Here is an 18,864-nt window from a genome sequence, read left to right as displayed (position 1 = left end):
ATGTTTGCCGGGCGTCATGGCGACGGAGGAGCCCGGCTTAAGAAGCGGCCGCGCGGTTGGCTGGCCGCTCGAGGTGGAGGAGGAGGGCGGAGGCGGAGGGGAGGGCAGAGGGTTGGTGGAGCTGGAGGAAGCTCGGGCGACGACTCGGAGGAGGCGGGCGGCCCAGGCCCTAGGCCCCTCCCAGGCTGTGAGTCTCCCGGCTGCAGGCGGATGGATGGGGCGTCTCCAGGCGGCGGCGGCAGCAGCGGAGGCGGCGGCAGCGGCGGTGGCTGTAAGTGCAGCCTCCACAAACCATCCTCCCCATCCTTCCACCGGGAACCGAAGCTCCAGAGGCGCCCGCAGTCCCCTTTCCTCCGCTTCCCCTCCCCCACGGCAGAACGCCGCCCGGAAGACCCCTGACTTCCGGGGCGGGGCTGCCCGAGTGTCTGCGGGGCGGGATGGCAGCTCGGAGGCACTGCCGCCTGGTGCGCACGCGCAGCTGCCGCCCCTCCCCCGCCCGGTCTTTCGGCCCTCGCGGTGGCGGCGGCGCACGTCTTCGCTGCTTCCGCGGCACGCCGGGACTACGCTGCGGAGTGAGTTCGCCGGGCGGGCAGGCCAGCTTCCGCCCTTTTCGGTCGGCCCTCGCTCCGCGGCAGGGGTGTGGCTTCCTAGCCACTCCCCCGTGGCTCCACCTCTGTGCCTCTGATTTTCCCCAGCTGTCCCAGCCAGTTGAGGGCTCTCTGGCAGAGCATCCCCTGAGGTGGTGGGCTCGACCTGGGTCAGCCTGCCGTTGTCGGAGGGATCCAGTGGGCGAGAGACTCGGAGACGGCATTGCAGGGAACGAGCCGCGCACGGTGCCTGTCTCCCCGCTAGGGGCCTTATTCTTCTAGTTTGTGATGTAGAGGCTCCTGGCCTGACGCCCATCTCTGGTCCTTGCTTGCTGTGTGACCTTGGGCAAGTCACTCCCTCCTTCCCGGGCTTCAGTTTTCTTAGATTAAATCTCCTCAATCTTTGTAATTTTGCAGAAGATTTTATGCAATTTTAAGACTGGCTAGGCTTCTGAGTCCGCTTAACTGAGATGACCCGAAATTGACTAAACCTTTCATACATCTTGGGTGAAATACGGAAACCTGATTATTGGTCTCCTTTTTAATCTTTAGCATTGCTTACAAATTGCTGGACTCAGTTTTGTGTTTCTTTTTGGTGAAACCAGGTTGACCTGGTTATCAGGCATCCTTTTGAAAATGTGAGACGGGGTGAGCTTGTGGCAACACTGTTTCTCTCTCGTCCCAACTGAGGCTTTCTTTCCTTTAATCCAGATGGTGTGGTGGCTCGATTCTCCCAGTGCCTGGCTGAGTTTCGGACGTGGTTAAGAACCAACTGGTTGAGGTTCAATGCAGACAAGACGGATGTGATGCTGGTAGGCAGGGGCACAATTGGAGACAAAGGGAGGGCAAAAGGGAACTCCCTCATGTAATAGGAACATTATGATTACTGTCTGTTCTGGTGTTGTAGGACTGCTAATGGCCAACCCTTTCAAGACTTTGGGGTGAGATAAAGCAAACATCAGCAGCATTAAGAATTATAAACACAAGTTTGCAACATAAAGATAAAATGGGGCCACTGAATGAAACTGTAGGGAAAAATTATGAAAGGAACCGAATCTGTTCTTTGAAGAGCCAATTTTTTAATGCATCTTAGGATGGCATTCATAAGAGAACTAATGAAAAGATAATTGCAGTTGCATAGTTGTGGAGCCTCCAGATGTACTGTGCTGCTGTGCTCGGCAACCTGCATTCTGCCTACTAAAGTCAAGAGAGATCCAATCTGTCTCAGATGTCACTCGAGACAAGTTTTGCTTGCAGGTAGCCTATCATCACTTGTACTGTGGAGGCTATCATTCCTAGATAAAAGTTTTGGGAAATAGTCTCCAAAGAGGACTCGTGGACTTTGAACATTTTAAGATCGTAGGTTATGCTATGGTCATCTGTCTCAGTCAGAATTGTTACAGATATTTTCTGAGTGTGCTCTGAGAGTTACTTTTTGAATTGCAAAGACAGATGTGCCTACATAGCAGAAATAGTACTAGTTTTTGAGTCAGGTGTTGGTGCTGAAAACAAGGGTATACAATCTTAGGTAAATGTAAGTTGTCAAAGTAGATTTTGTTGATGGAGGGACCGATTGAAGTATAATTACGAACCTAAGTATATTTATTAGCAACTAAATATCTCTGGAGAGTGTGTGCGTGTTTGTGAAACCATGCATGCTGGTGCAGCATGCATGCATTCATACATATGCCTCTCACAGCTACTATTGTTGTTTATAACTTTATCTTAAAGATTTTGAGCTTGAACCCAGGTCCTCACATGCTAGGCAAGTATTTTACCACTGAGCTATATCCCTAACCCTCATTTAACTTTTGCATGGAGAATTCAGTAATTGACATTAAAAAGAGATGTTACCGGATAGAATAGTTGTGAGTAGCTTAATGTGATAAAAATTCAAGTTAATTTTCAGCAAATGAAGGAGATTCTTTAGGTTTATTTAGGCCTTATATGGTGGTTTTTGTTTGTTTTGAGGCAGAAAAAAAAACTTCGCATAAGAGTTGGCATCAGCTACATTATTTTTACATTAAACAGTTTAATTTAGATTTCTAACAGTTACCATTTTGGATGTCACATTAATAAATTCTAATGATTTTGATCAGGTTATTGGTGAATTTTCTTACACATTTTACTCTGCCGTGTCCTGCTTTCAGATACATGTTTTTGTTAGCCCAAGTATAAATTGAGGGTTTGCATTTGAGTACAAAGAAGAGGCTTTTTTTTTTTTTTTTTTTGGGGGGGGGGGGGGGGAGGGCGTTATAGAGTGCTAAAGAACTAGGGGTGATGAGTGATAGCGAGGGAGCAGCTTCTGGCCTTTCAGATAGGGAAGCATCAGCCAAGCATTTGAACTGTTTCTGAAAGGAGCAACCTCTTCAAGAGGTACAGTGAACCTCTGAAAGTCTGTAAACACAGGCAGAGAAGCGTGGAACGAGGAACTCCCTGGCAGATCCTACCTTAGGCAAGGAAAATAAGGCCCATGCAACAGGAAGGTATCTGTAGTGAGTTCTCCTACCTCTGACACCAGAGGAGTCAGTCAGTGTCTCCAGAAAGACGTAGCTTTCCTGAAGGTGGTTCCTGAGGCTGGGAACAATGGGATTGTCAACAGGAGGACATGCAAGGGTACCCAGTGCAGTGGTAATGTGTTGTGTACTACCTACGGTATTAGAGCCATTTCGCCTCATCTCCAGAATGTCTAGAAAACACCACACTCCAGTTTCCAAGAGGGAATTCCCCCCACAAAAGATAATGTCATTTCTTATCTATGGTAGAGGCTATGTTACGATCTACCTTCAAACTTAGTTTTAACTATTTAGAATTTTAAAGTGATTTTTCCCCCTCGTGTTTTGTATGAAATGTTTCCTTTTAATGTTACCTTAATAAAGATATGCCAAGCTGTAAAAAAAAGATAATTTAAAGTTAATAATATTGATTGGCAATATCAGTTAACTTAAAGGCAATTAACAGTAAGATAAGTGCCTATTCAGAATATTGCAGAGTTGATTTTCTGACTTTGAGGACTCGCTCCATAGCTTAAGGAATCTGAGTCTGTTCTTTACCACCATTCAGATTTTTGTTGATTGATATTTTAACTGAAGAGTCAAAGACTCAGTGAACTAAAGCAAGTTATGCCAGCTAAAATCCATGTGTATTAGCTGTCATATTTTAGTGCACAGTCCTCCTTTATCACCGTGGTATAGTACCTCTAAGACCTTTATTCTTTTTACCTGTGCCCACCACTGGCCCACACATGTTCATTGTTCTTTGCCTTTAGCGGTTTTCATTAGTGAAAACTATTTGGATAGGAACTGACATTTTAAAAAAGTTCAAAGAATTTAATAAAACTATGTATACATATATACACATGTATATAATTACCTTACTAAAATATTTATTTCCCTCCAGGAATTTGTGGGGGGAGGAAGCTTAAGATCTTTATAATAAAGTGAAATCACTGTACAGTGCAGTTAATGGTAAGAATTGTTTGTAGATTTGGGAACCTTAAAGTTTTCCTTTCTCTTCTTTCCCTTGCTTTTCTTTCAGTAGAAAATGTGCATCAGATGTTTATGTTTAATTGGTTTACAGACTGTCTCTGGATTCTTTTCCTGTCAAATTACAAGGTAATGTCCTTTCACTTAGCAGCTACTTCATATACCTGTAAATGCAGTTGATTCATGCACAAATTGTTATTGGGCTTAAGACTTTCAGGTTCATGGGCAGTGTTTAGAAATGGGACAAGACTTGGTGGAATCTAGAATTTTAAGGAAATAGAAATAATTTAAGAAATCAGCATCCCTATATTGCATTTTAAGTATGAAGCTTAAGAAAGTTATGTGTGTACACATGTATTGTTAATCATGGTGTATTACTTAGAGGTAATGAGTATCATTTAACTGATTTGGGTAGTCATTTTGAAGCTTCATTAAGAATCCTTAATTGTGTATGAAAAAAGCTGGCCTTCTGAAAAAACTTTTTAAACTTCTGGTTTAGTAAAATATCTTACTGCCCATTTTAATATCAGCCATAAATCTATTTTAGTCAGCATTTACTTTAGGAAATTGGAATAAATCATTGGCCCCGGCCATTATCAGTATGGAGCGCAAGGCCGGTTAGCAACCCTAGGCCAGTTCATTAAAACAAACTTTTTGCTTGCAGGTATCTTAGGTGTTGCAAGTAATTAGGTTGTGTCTCCATGCAGTCAAATAGACATAGCCTTCGAAGAGCAGCTTTTCATTACTTTACATTTGAAACTTCCGTGTAGTTGTGCAAAAATTCATCTGATGTAGACCTGTGTTGCTGTGGCATCGCAAAAAGTGAGGAAAATGTGAGGTTGGAGGATGCATACTTTACCTTTGCTCTTCATCTTTGCCTTCTGCCAGTTTGGGCAGCAGGGCTTTTCTTGTCGGGAATCACCAAGGGAAGTATTTGTCAGAGCGCGCTTCGTGACACTGCTGTTGTGTCCGGGAACAAATGTTTTCTAGCTAACACACTTCGGAAGTGACCGACGTGTAGAATAGGAGGTGTTTTTTGCGTTCTGCAAGAGTGCCCGGCGGGGCCCTCTCCCGGACCTCTCGCGCTCTGCCCCAGTACGGAGTGGCGGCTCTCGGGCCCGCCTCTCGCGCGCTCCCCGGGGACGGCAGCCGCGGGGCCGCGCGCTCCCTGCTTGGCGCGCGTCCGCCGGCCTCTCCCCTCCCGTCCCGCCGAGCGGGGCGCCGCGAGGGGGCGGAGCGGGGTGTGGTGGCGCGCTCGGGCGGCTCCTGCGCGTTCCCGCCGAGGCGGCGGCGGAGACAGCGGCGGGAGCCCCGCGGCCCAGGCGCACATCCGGGTTCTGGCCGCGACCCGCCGCGGCGATGTGACCCGGTGGCGCGGCCAACATGGCGGAGGTAAGAACGAGCGCCCCTCCCCGGCGGGGTCTCGGCGGAGGGCTGCGGGCGGGAGGCGCGGGCCTGCCCGGGCCGGGCCTGTGGCGCCGCTGCCCACCTGTTGTCCGGCCGGGCCTCCCGCCTGGGCTCCGCGGAACTTAGTTGGGCGGAGAGGCTCCGTCGGACTTGGGACAGTCGGGAGGCGGCTGCTGCGTGAGGAGCGGGCGAGGGCGCCCGTCCAGAAGCCGCCCGTGGCGCAACTTCGCCGGCCGGCCCGCCCGCGCGGCCCGCGGACTCCAGCCTGCTCCCGCGAACTTTCTTCCCTCCGAGCCTAGACGGCGCTGCGCCCGCCCGCCCGTCGGCCCGCGCTGCTGACCTGCGGTCTGGGTGGGGGGAGAGCTAGCTGACCCGCTGCCTTTAGTTAACCTAGCATAGGTGAGGTGAACAGGAGAATTTAACCCAGTAGGCCCTATGCTGATTCAGTTTCTTTTCCACCCTCCTAAAGGGGCTGTTTGGTTTTGTTTTTGGTTTTGTTTTTTAAGGAAAAGAAAAAAAAACTTCCAAATCAAAGTTTCAAAACTGCCTATTATTTATTTACCCATCATTTTTCTTTCCTTGGAGGAAGCTTTTCTTGTTTCTCTTGTCCCCCCTGATTTGCTATAGGATAGAACCCGAGGGTCTTGAGCAAAGCAGACAAGCAGGCAAACGCTCTACCACTGAGCCACATCCCTTCCCAGCCTTCGCTTCATTTCTAGTAAACAAGTTCCTGGTTCGCGCTCAGATTGGTAGGCAAACAAGTTTGTTTAGGAGTAATTAGGCCTTCGAATGTACTATAGGAAATTTTAACATCGTGTCTGGTTTTAAGCCTTTAAACATCCGTTGTCTAGTTTGCCTTGTTTAATTTTTATCTGTGAATGTCATTATTATTTATATCCCTGGAGTTCACATTGTTATTTTTGGTCTTTTTTGGATCTCTATTGAAGCAATCGGGTAACTACTTGATTAATAAGGCGAAACAATTGCCAAACATTTCCATATTTTATGTCAAAGGCACTAAAAAATAGCTTGAGGAAGTAAGTGATTTTATTTACCACTTAGCTCTCAGTGTTCAACTCCTTCATTTGCTAAATGAAGTGGCTAGTGATTACTTTTGTTAATACATAATATCCTTAAATCTTAAACTAGAGAAACATAAGATGGTAGACCTTTCCTGTACCAGTCAAGCTTCCTGGAATCGTTTTTTAGGGTGTTAACTTGTACTTCTATTATAGAATTGCCTTTATGAAGAAAGAAGAAATTTTTGTTTGTTTTTCAAGACGGGGTTTCTCTCTGTGTAACAGCCCTGACTGTCCTGGAACTCACTCAGTAGACCAGGCTGACCTCGAACTCACAGAGAACCACCTACCTCTAAAAGGGCGTGCCTCGTCACCTGGCTGAAAGAGAGATTTTTTTTACAGTAGTAGTACTGCTTGCTGCCCTTATTGAAAATACTTAATTTTACTGACTTACAGCAAGAATGTATTATGTCTGTTTTCATTTTACCTGTTCATAGTTAAAGGATTGCAAAACATGAATTTAGTGACCACAGTAATTTTATTTCACTTAAATGTGCCTGGGTTTGATCCACTAGCCTGAGTCTGTTCCTGGACTTCCCTCCTGGTGGGGTCTGACTCCTGTGCTTAGAGGAGGTAGACTATGTAGCTGGATTGTCAAGCATCTTGTCAGATGACCGTCCCTGGATTCCCCACTGCTGAAAACCCACTAGACTGCACAGCAGGAACACACTGCTGTACTGCGGCCCAAAGTTTGTTGTTGTGTAGTCCTATCCCACAGCAAGCTATTGAAAGTAGCTTTGTGTACAAAAATACTGAAGCCTCAGTTGACTTTCTGCACAGCGAGAACGTTATTTTGTTACATTAGCTTTTTTTTTTTTCCTCCAGACAGGGTTTCTCCATAGCTTTTTGGTTCCTGTCCTGGAACTAGCTCTTGTAGACCAGGCTGGTCTCGAACTCACAGAGATCCACCTGCCTCTGCCTCCCGAGTGCTGGGATTAAAGGCGTGCGCCACACCGCCCGACACATTAGCATTTTTTGTTTTAGAAATGAAAGGGAGAGGTATGCTGAAACTGGCTGTTTCTTGTTTTCTACTTGAAGCCACTCTTAGGTATTTCATTCTGTGGAGATGGAATTCTTAGGATTTGCAGGAACACATGAATGGTTTAATTTCTAGAACTTGACTTTTGTTCTCGATGCATTTGTGTAGTGAACTGGAATACCTGTTATAGTCTTTGAGTGTTTATAGGTTCTCTTTGCTGTGTAGGATAGAACCCAAGGGTCTCATGAACTTAGAGGAATGTAGGAACTTTATGTGTCACTGAAAATATCCCAAAATAGGTGAAGTAACAAACTTATACTTTTCCTTGTCTTAATTTTTTAATAATTGGGTGTTTTTTTTAAAGAGCAGTTAATTTTGGAAAAGAAGTTTGGTTAAAAATGTTTTTACTTCTGTATAGACTTAATAGGGTTTTTTTATGATGTATACAATAAAGAAATTGCATTCTAAACTACAGTGCTTTTGAATAAGAAAAACTGAGGACAGTATGCATTGACTTGTAACTATGGGGGAATTGAAGCTAGCTCCACACAGAAATTTAAGCATTCTGCTTGTAGATTTACGTTGTTCTTTCCTATTTCAGGGAATGATCTTGACATTTTTTCCAGAAAAATAATTGATTTGTAACTGTAAGTGGCATTAAATACAATTGTAATATGTAATAGTTGGGGTTTTAATATACTGATCTGGCCATCTCTTGAGTTTATAATAGAAAGTATATGTTTAGTGGTTCTTCAGTTGTGGTCACGTGAAACTGTATTTTGTGTACACAGAAGGATTAGTATATGTTCTCCTTAGTTCTTTTCGATAGTATCTCCCAGTGCTTATCATTTCTTATGATTCCTTACATGGGCTTACTAAAGGAGGCTCTCCTGTTAAACGAAAAGGAAGGAATTACAGAGTAGTCACAGTTCTATAAAGTCAGTGAGAGAAAAAAAAATAAGAGGAAGGAATAGTTAGTTGATCCTTAGGGCTTTATAAGGAATGTGGTGCAGGGACCTTTGTGAACAAAGAATTTTGTCATTTATTTCAGAGTATGTAAACATACAGGGCTCCACCCCCACATCCCCATTTTTCCAGACAGGGTTTCTCTGTAGCTTTGGAGCCTGTCCTGGAATTCCCTCTGTAGACCAGACTGGCCTTAAACTCACAGAGATCTGTCTGTCTCTGCCTCCCAAGTGCTGGGATTAAAGGTCACCACTGCCTGACCATACAGGGATTCTTAAGGGGAAAAAACAGCCACGTACAATTTAAGATCTATTTTTTTTCACCTGAGCCTTTCTTCTATAACAAAATATTTAAATAGACTTGCTTAATGTATTAGTTTAAATATTTTCAATAATGATACATTTATTTACTATTATATCCATCCATTTCTCAACATAGTCCTTGTTTAGCATTATTTGAGATTGCTTGGACTTTGGCTTGTGGTTTGTTTTTTAAGGAAACTGGATTGTGTTGTTTCTCTTCAGTGTTAGTTTCTCCTAACAGCAGTGAATTTAAACTGTAAACAGTTCTCTATAGTGGTGATGAGTTTTATTTTCTTTGCTTATTATTTCCCAAAGCTGTCCAGAATAGTCGGGAACTCCAGTGCTGCATGAAAGTCTTGAAATATTTCATTTGTGTGGACTAAGTCAACACACTTGATAACCTAGGTGGGGGAATAACAGGTGTGAATTCATTTAAAGTAATGTTGGTGAAACTAATCTATTTCCCATATAATTTAGATGCACACACTGCCAGTGAAGCATAGTCTGTCTTTATAGAAATAAATCACCATGTAAAAATTTCTTGCTTGATGTTCAGAACAAATCTCATGTTTTTAAAGGATTAACAAATGGCCCCAGAATTCATACCAGAGACTAAACCGTTGCTTGGATTTTTCTATGGCTATGTAATTGTTAAAGTGTGTTTGTGTGTGTGTGTGTGTTTCTAAAGCAGCTTTATGTCTATCGAGCTTGCCTTATCCTATAGTCATGTTTTTTTAAAAAAATCAAGTCAGAAGACAATATTAAGCTTACCTATCTTTTAACTGCATTTTGGGTAATTCGTAATGAAAGTGAGCCTAGGTTTTAAAGGAACGTAAAGAAATTGAAGGCTTTTCACCATAGAGAAAATGAAACTGATCAGCACTTGGTCTGTGTAGCTCAGCCAAGTCCCAGACTTGTGCGTTCCTGGTGCTTGTCTTCCAGAAAGCCATTCTACCTTGGGAAATATTGCTGCTGCAGTAAATTTCCTAATTTCAACCTCAGGTAGTCTGGAGACTAACAGTGTTTCTGAGAGTAAAGACGGGTTGAACTGATCCACATGTGTATGGAAGAGGGTGGAGTGGGGAGCCTTTGACACGGTACGCCTGCAGTATGCATATGCATCCTGGAATAGACTTCCCTAACTCCAGCTCAGCCTGTTTTATCTTCTATCCTCCTAAGAAAGTAATGGCAGCATGTAAGAAATGGTGATAGAATTGGTTTGAGGGGGGAAGTCATTTCTTTTTACTGAAGATCTAGTAAATACTTTGAGCACATTAATTTTTGTGAAAAAAAATAGTATTCTAGTTTATTTTTTTTCCCCCTAGAGTTTGTCTTGACTCTCACAAATTAGGGTTTTCTGTTTTAGAGAAGTGCTAACAAGAATTGAAGACAGTTGAGGCACTGAGGTTAGAACAGCGACTTAACCAGCTGTAGAGCATGGTGGTATACGGGAGCAGTTTAACAGCTGCTTTTACTTCAGCCTGTTTTTTTCCTTTGTCTTCTGCCTAATTAGTTTTCTCTCCCACATCACATGTATATACCAAAAATTAAACTAACTTTTAAAGATTATAATTAAGAAATAGTAAAAAAAAAACAAAAACACACTAGGTTTTTTGTTTTCTTTTTTTTTACGTTTTTAAGACAGGGTTTCTCTGTGTAGCCCTGGCTGTCCTGGAATTCAGTCTCTGCTGGCCTTAAACTCTGGTCCGCAGATCTGCCTTCCTCTATCTGCTAAGTGTTAGTTTTAAACAGCACTAGTGTTTTGTTTTCAGAAATTAAGAGATTTATGGTCCTCATTTTCTCTTTAAAAAATGAGTAATATGTGAAAACAATTGAAAATTCCAGCAATACAGAAAACCATAAAATGGGAAAACCCTCTGCTTACCGACTCATTCTCTGAATATAGGTGTTATTATTTTTATTAAACTCTGTTTCTTAGTCTTCTTATAACTGAAACATAGTCTGTTTCATCGTTATGTTACAGACTTGTGGTGTTAATGTTTCTTGGAAGAAGCATGTATCATTTCTAAAATTTCCATCTAACTCTTCTCTAAAGACAAGCTACAATAATAAATAACACACATACATATTGATATACACCTATATGTGTAATAGTAGGCTATGTTGATGTTGGTTAAAGATCTGAATTGTTGAAGTCATTCATATTTTTAACAATACTGTGAGTATTTTAAGAATATTTTATTTCTCTAGCTTTCTGTTTATGTTCATAAAAATAGATAGTGTTCAAAAATAAGTGCTTAATTTACTTGTAGTTTTGTTTCACCTTTCCCCTTTTTTCTAACTGACTGTGATATTAAAAGGTAAAATATCCAAGCTCTTTTGGAGTAGATTGTTAAGTCAAGACTAGTTCCTAAAGAAACATAACTATTCAACAAGAAAAAGAATCAGTTTGTTTTTATATTTGAAGCATGGTTTGAGTTGGTAAGAAAGATTTTAGGAATAGAGAGTAGCGAGGAAGGAAGGAAAAGAGAGGTTAGACTTTGTCTTCGCGGTGTGAGGTGTAGTGGAACCTTGAGTGAGAGGCTTCCTCAGCTGTCTTCATCACGCCACGAAACCTTCATCTTCTCAGTGCATAGCCTGAGTTTGCTATTGTGTGAAACAAGTGCAAAGAGTAGGTGTTGATACTATATATATGATTAAAATAAAGTAACTCTGTTTGAGAGTTGTAGCACTGTTCTTGTATGTCTATAAAAATGCTTTCATTCTATATTGAAACTCCTGTATTGTGATAATAAACACAACTTGATCTTGAATTTTATTTTTGTCATTTGAATAAAAGTAGTAGTCACAGTAAGAACTTTTAAAATGCTTGTTTCCAGTAGATAATCTTGATTTGATTGGATGCAATTAAGTTACAATAAACTAATCTCATCCTTTCCTCCTAAACTGATAAAATTTTATTTGTGACATAAACCACTAAAAATAGACACTTAGCATGTCCTGTCCCACTCCAACTTGTGAATGTTACCTTCCATCTAGCCCAACATGTCTAACAGAATATTAGCTCTCTTTGAACATTAAGCAATGTATTCAGGGGAGTGCCCTCTGCTTAACAATGCTGCCAGTCCTCTAAACACAGGCTTCTTACGGAATAGGAAATATTTGGGGCCTTTTTAGAACTTCAAGCTGGCAACTGTTTGCTGCTAATACTCATCAGTGTGGTATTGTTATTTACTGCTGGTGAAAGGCCTGTCATAAACTGAAGTACACAGCTTTCAGATTCAGTATCCTATTATTGATAATAGCTAATGCCTTTAAATTTGTTCATGTCCAGAGTAGTTATTTTCAGTCAAAAGATGCCCCCCCCCTTTTTTTTAAACACAGGGTCTTACTATGTTTTTCTGGCTGATCTAGCACTCACTCCGTAGACCAGACCAGCCTCAGCTCTTCCTGCCTCCCGAGTACTAGGATTAAAAGTGTGCCAACAAACTTTCAGAAAACTTTTTCTTCTTTAATCAGAAGACTATGAAACAATGTAATGTTAAAAAACAATTATGTTCAGGAACTGTTTCTCTTTGAGTCCTAATCCATAAGAAATTGTGGTTGTTGTTTATGTCATGTATATTTGCTTCAGACATTTACTTAAAAAGGAAAAGGAGTATGATGAAGCTTGTCTGTAGTACTTACCAACTTGGCAACAAATGAAGTCATTGAATGATGTAATTGTGCAAAGGTTAGACTTACAGTTGGGATTACGATTTTATAATGTTGATTTGCTGGATAATAGCTATAGTGTCTACCTACACCCATTTCACGTCAGAACTGTGTGTTCTGCCCTTTTTATGGTTATAGTATTATTTCCATGGCATCCTACTGTCCAACTTCTCATCAGAGAAACCAACTGAACAATTCTATTAACTGTTCTGGCATGATAACTTTAAAATAATGGTGGTATGGTATAAGAAATAGATAATACTATGTGTAGTCGGAGGCTGCTTCTTCGTTCCCGGCTGCCCAGACCTGAAATAATCACACAGAAATTGTATTAATTAAAACACTGCTTGTCTAGTCACTTAGGCTTTTGCTAGCTAGTTCTCATATCTTAAGTGAACCCATTTCTATCATTTTGTATTTTACCACAAGGCTTGTGGATTACCTCCGTACTGGTGCGAGGGTGGCTTTCTCCTCCAGTGGCTGCATGGCATGTTCCTGACTCTGTTTTTTTGTTTTTTGGGTTTTTTTTTTTTTGGTTTTTGGTTTGTTTTTTTGTTGTTGTTTGTTTTTTTTTTTTTGTGGTGGTGCTGGTGGAATTCTTTGAAAACCATGCTGAAGGGATGAACTGTTCTCTTACTAAAATTTAGAGGTAGAAATTGAACCACTGAAAAAGTGTGCTTCAAAGGAAGCCAACATAGGTCACTACTGGAATCTGGAATGCTGCCCTTAGAACAATACCATGATGTAGGCAGGTTTCAAAATGGAATATAAATGCCTCATAGAGATCTGTCTTAGAGTCCCTGGCTTTGAAAATCAACCACATCCCCCCCCCTTTTTTTTTAGTTGCCTTACTTCTTGGCCCTGTTGTGTTTAGCAGAAGAAATAATCTTAAAGAGTATGCTCTTCTTTTGCCAGTGACTTTTTCCTTCTCAGAACATCCGTGGGTAGCTCTGGCTGAACTGGCATTTAAGTTCTCCCAAGTTACTGAATTTGTCTAGAAGGAATTTATGTTTGAAGATGACTTGTTTATAATTGTAAATTAGCTGAATTGAGAAAAACAACCACACTGTCAAGTGGCAATATTAGTAAAAGTAGTTGTTACCAATTTTATCTTTATATTTTTCCATTTATGGTTGCTAATGAGTGGTACGGTGATAACTGTAAGTTCTGCACTTAGTTGGGATGCTGAGGCAGGAGATGATGAGATCAAAGCCATCCTGGATTTTAGAAAGATCTTGTTCTTCTAGAGGGTGAGATGGAGGATATAGCTGTTGGTAGAATACTTGCCTAGCGTGTACTTGTTTGAAGCTCTGGGTTCAGTCCCTAGTATTGTGGTTGGGGGAATGTAATTGTTTCTATCTCTTGTTTCACAATTTGGTTTTTGTTTTGTTTTGGGGCTTTAAAAACCACTGGTAACAAATTTTGTGTATAGTTATTTCAATATAAGTAAGATAAACTATTTCTGGAGATTTTAAGATCTAAAACTATACCTCTTTTGTCTATGTTTTTAAGGACTGTATTTGTTTTTAAAATCAGAATTAATTTCATATTACTATTTTTGCTTCTAAATCCAAGAGGGTTTTAGATTTTTCTTTGGGCTTTAGCATAATAGAAGGGAAAGATCATATAAAAAATTTTGTTTTGTGTTAGACATTAAAACTTATTGTAAGTTTTTGGTGTCACTAGTCATTGAATGCTTCTTAAAATGCTTATGAAGGTACAGTACACAAAATGTTAATTTATTTTCTTTTCCCTTTAGCCATCTGTTGAGTCTTCAAGTCCAGGTAAGTATTTTTTGTGCTTTTATAATCCTATTTGACTGTTTGTCCTATTAGTCGGCATAAATGCTAGAGGAGCTAGACTGGCATCTGACTTGCTTTTCTTCTGAACGCTTCTATTTTCTGGGGAAAAAGAAATGGATGAAATGTTTGACTGCCCCTGAAAGCCCAGGTGAGGCTGCTGCAAGTCCTTGTCTGGGCTTTCTTTCTCTCCTCTTTGTCCCTCTTTCCTCTTGTTTCTCTTCCACTCTTCTCAATTGCTTTATTTATTTCTTATAGTTTTAAATTGTTGTTTAATTGAAAACGTATATGAAATAATGCTTTTGAGAACAAGTAACATTTTATTTGATAAAAAATTGTTAACATATTTACCAGTGAAGGACATAGTAAAATAAGCCAACCATTCAGCAGGGGTGTAGGCATCAGAAACAAAAGGAATTTATTTGTAGATTTGAGTAGGATAGGTTGTATATACTTTTAACTGTTCATCCTGCATTTTTATATTTTTTCTTCAATACTGCACATAATTTTTTGTTCCTCGAGAGTCGTCTAAGGTTTGTTTTGTTTGGAAATATCTCACACATTGAATATTTAGCAAAGTTTAGCATCACATTGCTGAATTTTGCTTATTGAAACTATTGCCATTTATATTGTAATTTTATTTTGGGGGGTTTCATTCTTTTGTGGGATGGTCCTTCCCCACCCCACCCCCTTCTACCTGGAAAGGGTTTCTCTGTGCAGCCCTGCATGTCTTGGACTTGCTTTGTAGACCAGGCTGGTCAGGGATCCACCTGCTTCTGCTTCCCAAGTGCTGGTTAAATGCGTGTGTCACCACCACCTAGCTTGTATTGTAAATTTTTTTGTGTGTGTGATTAACATGAATAGTCTTTTTTAATAATCCAGGAAGCTTTCCATGGACATAACTTGTTCTGTTCTAGAGATTGGATTAAAGTACTAAATAACTTGAGTATTGACTTTACAGTTACTATTATCAGTTAAAGAGAGTTTGTCTTCTTTTTCCAGTATGCCAAAGTATATTGGTCTTTGTAACTTTTTTCTTTTAACTTTGTGGTTTATAAATTAGTTCAGGATAGTAGGAGTTAGCAGTTACATGAAATCAGAAAAGTGTAATCACTGTATTGTTTATAGGATATAGAAATATTTCCAATATTTTTTTCTTTCAAAACTTCAGAAATAAATTTGCAGAAAAAAAGAAAATGGATTCCTTGTGCTTTTGCATGTAAGGTTGCACATTCACTAAGCTTTAGAGTTTCTTTCAAGGCATTCATCAATAAGTATATAAATATCAGGGCCTGTGGCAGAAGGAACATTTGTTGCTATGCAGTTATAGAGAGTTACTAAAGTTGATAGAATTAAGGATAAAGGACTCATGTAAAAAATACTGTTTAACTGTCAAAGGCTGCTCTTCATAGCTAGCAGTCATAGTCACATAACTTTGCTAAATGACTCATCTATAGACTCAACATCATCCACTGTGCAGGCACAGTACAAAACCCTTATATGTGAGAGGGAGGTTTTTTAAGTGATTAACTAGGTATACATGATACGTTATAGTCTAAAGTTATCTTTGTTCCTTTAAAAAAGATGATCCAAAAGTAGATGACAGAGTAGTGATTATCTTAACTCCCTAGCAAGATACTTAACTTTTACAAAGCAAAAAGATGTACTTGTTATTGAGCTTCCTCTCCAGGAAACGGTCCTAATAATGGGTCTACAATCTGGCAGACAGTATGGTTACTTGCTACTTTTGTAAATAAGGTAGTAAGAACCCATATAAAACAAATACCACTTTAAGGCAAGAAAATAGTTGAAATTGCAAGTCTATATGTGGAAAAGGAGTTGGAATTAGAAAAGCAGCTCCTTTACGCTTTGGCATTTAATGTAGTGGGGGAGTGAGATGACAGGTCTTCAAGTAGAACTGTCTGCAAATGATGGCCAAAAACTAAAAGATCTCGGGTAAGTAATATGACGTTCATGATTTGGTGCTGTGTACGGTGAGTTTGGATGTGTTTCAGTGGGTAAGAGTATAACGATGAGTAGTTAAAATTTAACAGTTATATTTGGCAATACCTATACTCAGTAAGAACCATGTTAGGTTTAATAATGTCCAAAGAGAGGGATGGTGATAAAATCATTTTGTATGGATGGATGTTTTGCTTGTGTGTATGTATATACTGTGCACATGCTTGGAGCTCATGGAGCTCAGAAGAAGAATCCCCTAGAACTTAAGTTAAAGGGGGTTGGGAGCTACCAGGTGAGTGTTCGAAACTGAACCCAGCTCCTCTGCAAGAGTAACTCGTCCTCTTAACCCTGAGCCCTCTCTCTAGCTCCAGTAATACAGGATTTTTGTTTATGTTTTTGAGTCGTTCCGTCTACAAACATCAGTAAAAGTGTAGTATAGTTTGTGAGACTCCTTCACTGTTGACTGTTAAGTGTCTCATAAGAAAAGTTTCAGGAAACTAAAGGGATGATAAAACTAAAAATCCAAGTTAATGGTCCTTATCTGTGTCCTCATGGGAACCCTCCTGCCCAGTAGTTCAACTGCTACTGTAACACCAGTAAATTAGGATAGTCTGTTATAAGAAATTAAGACAGGATGCTTTTCTATTTTCTATATAAATCATTTTGAAACTTGCATAATTATTATTACTCATTTTCACTAAAATCTAGTATAAAATAAATTATATTTGGTGTTTATATTTCTTTAATATCATTTTTAAATACTTCTCAAACAGAATTTTGTCTTTCAGGTGTTTTGCCACCTATCAGGGCTTGCACATATTTTAGTAAACTCAGGCTCTCCATAAGTGTTCTTTGAGACAAGATACTTAGAGGACTTTTAAGAAGTTTGGAGCACAAGATTTGAAATTACAGCTAGGACTCCGTTCGTTCCATCTTTGCTGTATTTAGAACTGGTACTTACGTCCTTAAGCCTTGACTCTTTTCCCTCCCCCTTTTAATGGAGTGATAATACTTCATACCACTGCGTGAGGATTGAAATAATGTTTGTCAAATGATCGAGCTTATTATTTGGCACACATTTAAAAGGGGGATTCTTCTGAATATTGTGGGAATTGACTAAAGAACCTGAATCATTGGTATGCCCTGGTTTCTTTATTTTACCCACTGATTCTCTTACATAGTTTGAAATAAGGAGATTGTTAGTGCAACCCTTACAATAAACTGATTTTTTTTTTTAAAAAATAGTTTTTTTTTAATGTTAAATGACATACTTGTCTATGAGTAAGCAGTGCTTTTACAAACTGAAGTGCTGGTTTGGCAGTAATCAAAACGTGGGAAATATCTACAGAACACCCACATTCCTAGCTTTTGCAGTCTGTTTGATAGTAACCCTATTGAATCTAGTAATATCCCCCCAACCGAGGCTAAATAAATATTGATTAGGATACATCAGTTCCTTTGAGTTTCTTGTATTGCCTTTGATAAAAATTTTATATATCTTCTTAGTACATTTTACTCCTATTATCCCTGAGCTATTTCAGATTAGCTATATAAGTTGAAGATAATTGCTCAAATATTAGAATATTTTTTCAAAGCAGTGCCGATAGTACACATATATTTTCACTAGATGGGCGAGTGTTGTTTAACAGCAAACGTACATTCTGATAAATTCAGGTGGCTGAGCATAGAGCATAACATACCTCTGCAAACTTACCACATGCCTGTATGGTGTAGCCTCTGTAATATATACAGCCTGTCATTGACCTAAAAAAATCACTCTGTGGTATATGACTGTTCAGACTATGAGGTACCAGAGAGACTCTCAAGCATTAATTGGGTGCTTAAAAATTGTTTTTCCCCCTCCACAAAAAAAGACCACTTTTACTTGACAGAGCTCTTTTTTTTTCCTTATAACTTGAGTTTCCTGTTCAGAAGATTACAGCAAAATTTTTAAGTTACAAATATTCTACCCCCGTTTCACAATGTAACTGATCATATAGAAGTGAGCCATGGCAAACAGTAGTTCCTTGCAAGAGCTTTGGGAGTGGGGATGAGTAAAGATAGTAATTTTCTAAAGCAAAACATTAATTGTGTCTTATCTTTTTCCTGGTCCTTTTAAACATACATTCAGCCTCAAATAAGCAATGCATATATACTAAAATAACATTGGTAAGATGCACTTAATTTGGTTTACCATACATCTGGAAATGTTCTTTATAGGAGGCTCAGCAACATCAGAGGACCATGAGTTTGATCCATCAGCTGACATGCTGGTTCATGATTTTGATGATGAGCGCACATTAGAAGAAGAAGAAATGATGGAAGGAGAGACAAACTTCAGTTCTGAAATAGAGGATCTGACAAGGGTAATTGACCTATACTAGCGGTGAAGTGGTGCAGCATGTGGAGAGGGGGACACTGGAGACTTTGGTGCTCTGTCAATGCTGGAAAGTTTAAATATCCAAACCATAGGTGGGCTATATAACATTTGAAATTGAGGCTAAACAGATTATTGTGTAAAATAATGGAATTCAGTAGTAATTTTTGGTAAAGCATCTTATCTTTCAGAAATGGGACATGAAAGGATTCTAAATTTTCTATTGGGGAAATCCCCCACCTCCAC

General features: G+C 40.0%; 1 protein-coding gene across 18 annotated transcripts in view; it reads left to right on the top strand.

The window, feature by feature from the left end:
* Mier1 (MIER1 transcriptional regulator) overlaps nt 1-18,864 on the top strand; it is a 47,788-nt gene continuing 28,924 nt past the window's right edge. The window contains exons 1-6 of one of the 18 annotated variants that reach the window (XM_050136082.1): nt 1-271; nt 1,299-1,399; nt 4,128-4,201; nt 14,240-14,264; nt 14,394-14,430; nt 18,462-18,607. In XM_050136082.1, coding sequence (XP_049992039.1) covers nt 1-271; nt 1,299-1,399; nt 4,128-4,201; nt 14,240-14,264; nt 14,394-14,430; nt 18,462-18,607 — 654 coding nt within the window. Of the gene's footprint in view, nt 272-428; nt 573-699; nt 834-1,298; nt 1,400-4,124; nt 4,202-5,255; nt 5,465-14,239; nt 14,265-14,393; nt 14,431-17,029; nt 17,195-18,461; nt 18,608-18,864 lie in introns of those variants that run through there. The other 17 variants (XM_050136069.1, XM_050136068.1, XM_050136070.1 and 14 more) reach the window with 17 other exon arrangements.

The sequence above is a fragment of the Alexandromys fortis genome, unplaced genomic scaffold (genome assembly GCF_014885135.2).
Source record: "Alexandromys fortis isolate MF-2015 unplaced genomic scaffold, M_Fortis_MF-2015_v1.1 scaffold_13, whole genome shotgun sequence".
Taxonomy (NCBI): Eukaryota; Metazoa; Chordata; class Mammalia; order Rodentia; family Cricetidae; genus Alexandromys; species Alexandromys fortis.
The sequence above is the reverse complement of the archived record's forward strand: the minus strand, read 5'-3'. Positions and strand labels throughout refer to the sequence as shown.